The following is an 8,407-nucleotide window of genomic DNA, read 5'->3' as shown; positions in this document are numbered from 1 at the left end:
AATCTTTATTAATTAATTTTACAGTTGTCTAAATTCTCACAAATAGAATATTATCTTAATTCTATTTATTTTAATTTTATTTTTTTAACTCATCTAAAAAATGATCCTAATAAGTAATAACGCTCTAGCACACATGCTCATCATTCATAATTTTGCAAACCAAAACGAAAAGCAGGTCCATGTACACACAAAAAAGTCCAATATCTTAATGATAATAATTATACCCACGTTAACCCCACTAAGTGTGTGTTTGGATTACAGTTTGCAAACGGGAGTTTGTATAAAATTGATTTTGTAAAATTGATTTTGATGAAAAGTAAGTTTGGGTTAACATGATTTATGTTTGGTAATTTTTATATCAAAATTGATTATAGTAAAACAAATGATGTTTGGATTATACTACTCAAAATCACTTTTAGATGAAAAATTACCAAAAGAGACATCAATTTAAATAATTTTTTTTATATGTATGCAAAGTCAGAACACTAACAAAAATAATATAAAAAATATTTATCATATAAATAAAATAAATACAATAAAAAAATATGAAAGAGAGTACTATAAATTTTATAATATCAAACAAAAAGAAAATATTCTATAATTTTTCTAGTACTATTAGTACTCTTTAATTTAGTATTATTTTGGACTATAAATTTTCATTATTTATGGCTTTATTGTTACTTATAATTAATTTTTTTATTTATTTTGTCCTTTTTTAGTAGGATCATAATTTATATTATAGAACAAAGCCAAACAAAAATAAAAAAATTTTTATAAAAAATAGTATAGTAAATAATAAAAAAAACTTATAAAAACATAACATGAGAAATCAGAACACTACACAAATAATATAAAAATATTTTTCATATAAATAAAAAATATAACTAAAAAATACAATAAAAACATAAAAATTTAAATGTGAAAATGAGTATTAAAAATAATAAAAGAATTAAAATATTCAATTTATTAATGATTAAAACAAATTTGAACTATTTTAATGAATAAAATTGTAACTAAAAACTATGAAGAAGTAGGAAAAACTATAAAGAATTATTATGAAGGTAATAGTTAGTGGTATCCTTTTTATAGAAGAAAATGAAGGGTAGGGTTGGTAAAAAAGAAATAAAATTTTCAACTAATTTTCCAAAGACAATAAACAACCATGAACGTGAAACGCAGAAGCTACAAATTTTAGCTTCTCCTGAACGTGCGTTTAGAAGCAGAATCAATTCTGCGTTTAGGAAAATAAAAATGGCCAAACATAAGAGTGAAGCTTTCAAGAAGCTCAAACGTGCTTCTCTCTTCCACAACGTGTTTGCCAAACACACCTTAAATCATTCTACTTTCTACTGACAGATTCTGCTTCTACTGCGTCCCTGTCTCAGTCAACCTGCAATGGTTTTGGCGCGTACCCACACCTCCATACACGCGTCCAATACCAAAACGTTCCACGTCTATTCCTCACCTGCTGAAACAAAATCCCTTCAGCATGGTAGCATCCTCCATTTCATTAACTCTGGTACTTATCCCATATTACTCGTTAATATCTATCCTTGGGACTTATAAAATTGGTCCTACGAGTTGTTATTTTTTTTTTAATTTCTAATTGTATTTTCCAATATGTTAAGTCAAGGATTAATTCATCGTAATATTGAGCTCTATTTAAGAGTTTGCTGTTGGTTAATGGATTACTGAATCTCCGACACTTGCTTAAACGAACTAGTGGACTAACCACTAGACCAACCCATTGGTTAAATTGGCTCATTTTTATTTTAAATTTTTTTCCTATGCCATCTGCTTATTGCTAGCAAAAGCAGGCCCTTTCTTTTGGTATAAGCAAGTAACTCTTATCTCATACTATAGATCATATAAAATGATAATTGAATTAATTTAAGAACTAATATTATATTTGGATTATAAATAAGTGAAAATTAAATTGACTTTAGAATTATAATCATACACAAACAGCTTAAAAGGTTCTATAGTATTTTTTAAGGATTCATAACTAAATCTATCGTTATTGTATTGTGGCCAGATTTGATTGGATGAGCATACATGAAATTAGTCAGAGTCTAACACTATCTTTGATTGGTATCAAAGCATTGCATAATCCTGTCACGTTCATCACCAACAGTTAAGACCAAACTAATCTGAATTGGTGGTGGTACGTAATCAAAATTGCTGTTTGTGCTATACAATTCATCAATTCAATGTCAGAAAAATCACATTTCTGCAAAATCATGGCATTTAGTCCTAATTAACCATGGATATTATTACGCATCACAAAAAGTTATCCAACTTAGAAATATAGAAACATTGAACCGTAGATAGCATCCATGGAGTACAAAGTATAATAATATGCAGGGGATAACTTAGTCTTAACTTTCACTTCCCAGCTACCTTCAAAAACAGAAATTGATGCACAAATAGTGCTTTAATCTAGCGACATTGTCAAAAAGCAGCCAACATGTTTTGTGAACATAAACCGTAAAACAAGTAAATGTTTGGCAGTTGCCCAGAGAGTAGGAGTTGCCATCAACCTGCAACTCCAAGAATCAAATGGCATATATAAATTTCCAGGGATGAGAGACCCCGAAAAAAAAAAAAAAACATGATATCAAAGATAACAAATCCAAACACCAATACAATGTTCAAGTGTATATTTCATTATTTCTCAAGGAACATGGCATCAAACAAATTTATTCAGAAGCATCAACAACTATTTTAAGAATTTAGGGGGGAAAACTAGCCTAAATTGACCCAATGTATTGAAATTTAAAAAATTTTAAACTTTTAAGGCTCCAACATGGTATTTTGTCAACAATGATCAAGGAACATCGGAGAATAGAGATTGTGAGAGTTCATACCATGTTAAATAGGATTTTCGTCAATGAAAGTTAGCTGACATATTGTAGAACCCCTCGGTATAGCAGATAATCCCCTCACAATATTGCACTTTGTCTCTTGGTCCAAATTAGATTTAAGATGAATTGTCACTGTATTCAAAACAAGTCCTCTTTGTAAAAGATATGCAATAAACTCATGCTCATTTGCAGAATCTTGATATTCTCTAAACTCAAAACTCTTGAGACATGATGTCACACAATTGGGAACCGTGGTTGGTGGTGTTGGCCCATTATAAGGGTGAGAATAATATCCCTGATAACAGGAAACAACACTCGTCAATATATGCAGGCAAACAACAAATAGAAATAGAGACACTAGTTTTAAGTTTCAAATTGAAATGTATTCATACCAAAATATGAATTACGAGAGCTTCAAGTACATGACAATTATGAAGGAAGTTTAGGAAGAAGTTTGTGTTGAAACATGGAAGATCAACCTCTAGCTTGAGCAAACGGAGAAATTCTGGAAACTCGAACGCAGGAGCACTGAATAAGCACTGTGTAGAAGATAACTCTAGATATTAAATATAATTCACAATTATAGTTATAAATTCAAATGAGTTACATCAAACATTTAGCTTGAGGAATCATGGGATTATGATAAGCACGTTACCTGTGTTGTTTCATATTTCAATGCCAACAATTTTGTTTCGCGGAGTGCCTGGAAAAGCTCGAGCACCCAAGCCCCATGCTCAACACGTTCATGAAAAATATCAAGATGTGCCTCCACCATGTTGGGAAAATTGATAACTGATACCTGTAGCCCAGGGTTCGCCCAGGCCTCCGTTCTGATATGCAGGTATTCAAGAAATGGAGTGTATATTTCCCGAACGTCGATCTTTTCCATGAAGCTAGTGTAATCTTCAAAGGTTAAACTTTTCAATGTGCGAGGCATCTGGATTGTAGGTTCATGAACATGAAAACCTTCTCGGGTCGTGTTCCGTAGAGTGAGCTTAAGAATTTCAAGAACAGGGCAGCCGGATAAAAGCTTGCTGGGGTTCACAGAGAGGAAATCCAACTCTAGGTTCTTGAGAGATGGCAGATAAACATTTGGAAACTCTGGATAATAATTCAAATAAATATCACGTTTCAAAACAAGGGACTTGAGTGATACACAAGTGAATATGGATTCAGGCAACTTGATATTCCTCCTTAAATCAATGCAGAGATAGAATTCGTGGAGATGGGGACCAATGACGGCATCGAGCCATGGTAAGATGAGATCCTCATCAAGCCATGCTAACATGATATGCGCATCAAGCCTTGGTAAGATGAGATCCTCTGAATTTTTATAGGAAGTGAGGCGAAACTTTTGGATGGGGTAATCTGCATTGCGCTGAGATAGAATAGCATTCACACATGAATCAATTCGATCTTCTTCCCATTTTCGATGAGACCAAAAGGGTATATCCTCTATGTCAAGGACTTGAAGATCCTTCCAAACATGGCGCCACCTGTGAGAGAGGATGCTGGTGGATACAGCTTGTTTTGTGGGAAGGTATGAGAGAATGTCGCAAAGGATAGAGTTCGGTAACAAACTGATCCTATCCATGTCCATGGTTAATGGTTTTGCTTTCTCAAGTTTGTCTCTGGAAAGGTTAGACTCAGGTGTAGGGTTTAGGATTTAAAGGATAAACAAGGGTGTTTGTTTGTTTGATTTTGATTATATAAATTTGACTAAGATTATTATAAACGGTATTATATGATTTGAATTTATTTTTTAGTTTGATTAAATTTAAATTATTCTCTTTTATTTTGAATCGATTTATTTGGATTTGAAAAATCAAATATTATTTATATGTAAATCGAATCAAATTGATTCAATTTACCATAAATGTGTTGGACAATTAGTAAATTGAATCAAGTAGCCACTTGTGCGGATAAATATAGTTTGATTTACTACTTGTACATATTATTATGATTGATATTTTCTTCTTTTATTTTATACTACAATACTACTGAAAATATTTTTAAATTTGAATTGATCTTAATTGGAATAAACTGATTTGTGAATTAATTTTTTTTTTGGAATAAATCATATAAAATGATAATTAAATTCATTTAAGAATTAATTCTATATTTGGATTATAAATCAGTGAAAATTAAATTGACTTTAGAATTTTAAGAGGAGTGCTACACATACAAGTCATTTTTGTTTACAAGTCTTACAAGTTGGTCCTAACACATGCGTTACTGAACCATCTTCGCGTGTTTCATCTTCGTTTCTTTTTTTTACGAAGAAGAAGAAGAAACGTAAAAACGGCGTGAATATAAATGACTTGTATGATTTGTATGGAAAAGCGTTCTCTCTTTGCCTTCGATCTCCTTCTGTTTTTTTTTTTTTTATTTTCATGGTTTCTGAAATCAAGCTTTGAAATTGTTTTGAAGATGATGGAACTTCATAAATACATCCGAATGATTACAAAAATACACCCAAACAGTTACAGAAATAAACCAAACGATTACAGAAATACACCCAAATGATTTAAGAAATACACCCAATATAGGAAGAGATAGTATATTTCTTCTTGAAATCTTTTAATGTTTTGCTGGTTAAGGATGAGGCACATGACAAGAGACAATCTAGAAAAAAAAAATCTAGAAGAACAGTAAAACAGTATCTTGAATAATATTTCTTCGTTTTTTCTGGTGATTTTGATGAAGGAGAAAGAGAAAACGAAAAGAGGAAAAGAAATTTCAATAAAAAAAGAGGGAGGAAGAGAAGAAAAAGAGACACGAGGAAGAGGAAGAGGAAGCACGGAGAAAGAAGAAAAAGAAAAAGAGACACAAAAAAAACGTGAAACGACGTTAATATAAATAACTTGTATAACTTATATGAAAAATCAATTGTACGTGGAGAATTACTCGAATTTTAATCATACAAAAACTGCTTCAAAGGTTTATGACTAATTTATAACTTAAAAGGTTCTAAATTATTTTTGAAAGTGGCAAGACTAAATCTATCTCTATTATCTTATGATCAGGTTTGATTGGATGAATATCCATGAAATTAGTCAGAGACTGAGAGTCTAACACTATCTTTGATTGGTATCAAAGCATTGCATAAACCTGTTACATTCATCACCAATAGTTAAGAGTTAAGACAAAAAAAAAAATCTGAATTGGTGGTAGTGTGTAATCAAAATTGCTGTTTGTGCTATACAAATCATCAATTCATTGTCAGAAAAATGACTTTTTCTGCAAAACCATGGCATTTAGTCCTAACAAAAAAGGATAAACAAGGGTGTTTGTTTGTTTGATTTTGATTATATAAATTTGACTAAGATTATTATAAACGGTATTATATGATTTGAATTTATTTTTTAGTTTGATTAAATTTAAATTATTCTCTTTTATTTTGAATCGATTTATTTGGATTTGAAAAATCAAATATTATTTATATGTAAATCGAATCAAATTGATTCAATTTACCATAAATGTGTTGGACAATTAGTAAATTGAATCAAGTAGCCACTTGTGCGGATAAATATAGTTTGATTTACTACTTGTACATATTATTATGATTGATATTTTCTTCTTTTATTTTATACTACAATACTACTGAAAATATTTTTAAATTTGAATTGATCTTAATTGGAATAAACTGATTTGTGAATTAATTTTTTTTTTGGAATAAATCATATAAAATGATAATTAAATTCATTTAAGAATTAATTCTATATTTGGATTATAAATCAGTGAAAATTAAATTGACTTTAGAATTTTAAGAGGAGTGCTACACATACAAGTCATTTTTGTTTACAAGTCTTACAAGTTGGTCCTAACACATGCGTTACTGAACCATCTTCGCGTGTTTCATCTTCGTTTCTTTTTTTTACGAAGAAGAAGAAGAAACGTAAAAACGGCGTGAATATAAATGACTTGTATGATTTGTATGGAAAAGCGTTCTCTCTTTGCCTTCGATCTCCTTCTGTTTTTTTTTTTTTTATTTTCATGGTTTCTGAAATCAAGCTTTGAAATTGTTTTGAAGATGATGGAACTTCATAAATACATCCGAATGATTACAAAAATACACCCAAACAGTTACAGAAATAAACCAAACGATTACAGAAATACACCCAAATGATTTAAGAAATACACCCAATATAGGAAGAGATAGTATATTTCTTCTTGAAATCTTTTAATGTTTTGCTGGTTAAGGATGAGGCACATGACAAGAGACAATCTAGAAAAAAAAAATCTAGAAGAACAGTAAAACAGTATCTTGAATAATATTTCTTCGTTTTTTCTGGTGATTTTGATGAAGGAGAAAGAGAAAACGAAAAGAGGAAAAGAAATTTCAATAAAAAAAGAGGGAGGAAGAGAAGAAAAAGAGACACGAGGAAGAGGAAGAGGAAGCACGGAGAAAGAAGAAAAAGAAAAAGAGACACAAAAAAAACGTGAAACGACGTTAATATAAATAACTTGTATAACTTATATGAAAAATCAATTGTACGTGGAGAATTACTCGAATTTTAATCATACAAAAACTGCTTCAAAGGTTTATGACTAATTTATAACTTAAAAGGTTCTAAATTATTTTTGAAAGTGGCAAGACTAAATCTATCTCTATTATCTTATGATCAGGTTTGATTGGATGAATATCCATGAAATTAGTCAGAGACTGAGAGTCTAACACTATCTTTGATTGGTATCAAAGCATTGCATAAACCTGTTACATTCATCACCAATAGTTAAGAGTTAAGACAAAAAAAAAAATCTGAATTGGTGGTAGTGTGTAATCAAAATTGCTGTTTGTGCTATACAAATCATCAATTCATTGTCAGAAAAATGACTTTTTCTGCAAAACCATGGCATTTAGTCCTAACAAAAAAGGGTCCATCTAGTGTACAGATGCACTTTGGTACAGATTTACAGATTTTTGTTTTTATTTGGTTTAAAAGTGTATCACTAAAAGTGTTGCTTAAAGAGAAAGTGTTACCCTTAATCGTTAACTAGGCTCTGATACCAATTTTGCCAGGCTCTGATACCAATTTTGCCAATTTTGCAATCCTTTTTACTAGTCCTTGTATATTGTAATTTCATTTTTTTAGTTTTCAATCTTGTTTTAGTTTATAATATTCTTTTTTGCATGGATTATTGTATATAAAATCTTTTATCTGTTTGTCTTTTTCTTTAATATAATTTCTTAAATCCTCAAAAACTTCTTTTATTTCTACACTTTCTGTTGTTTCTAAATACCTTCTTAATTTTTCAACTTCATTTTCCATTTTTTCTTTCAACAGTTTTAATTCTTTTAAGTCATAATATGGTTTTCCAGGCATTTATAAATTTTTTAAGTTTAATTCCAACTTGTTTATATTTATTCTTATTTCTATCCTTTTTATTATAAGGTCATCAATTTCGATCTGAAGGTTATTTAATTCCTTTTTATACTCTTTTATTTTACTTTTTAATTTTTCTGCCCTTTTTCTTTTTATTTTATTTTCTGGTTATTCAATCTTTTTATGCTTCATTATTTATTTTAAAATTTCTGCAAA

General features: G+C 29.9%; 1 protein-coding gene across 1 annotated transcript; it reads right to left on the bottom strand.

Moving 5' to 3' along the window:
* Positions 2,174-4,579, bottom strand: LOC107614818 (putative FBD-associated F-box protein At5g56440). Its single transcript, XM_016316951.2, has 4 exons — positions 3,520-4,579; positions 3,257-3,403; positions 2,868-3,159; positions 2,174-2,540 (listed from the first exon to the last, which is right to left on the bottom strand). Exons 1-3 carry the CDS (start codon positions 4,462-4,464, stop codon positions 2,872-2,874), a joined length of 1,380 nt encoding a protein of 459 aa, XP_016172437.1. The 5' UTR covers positions 4,465-4,579; the 3' UTR covers positions 2,174-2,540; positions 2,868-2,871.

The sequence above is a fragment of the Arachis ipaensis genome, chromosome B09 (assembly GCF_000816755.2).
Source record: "Arachis ipaensis cultivar K30076 chromosome B09, Araip1.1, whole genome shotgun sequence".
Lineage (NCBI taxonomy): Eukaryota > Viridiplantae > Streptophyta > Magnoliopsida > Fabales > Fabaceae > Arachis > Arachis ipaensis.
The sequence above is the reverse complement of the archived record's forward strand: the minus strand, read 5'-3'. Positions and strand labels throughout refer to the sequence as shown.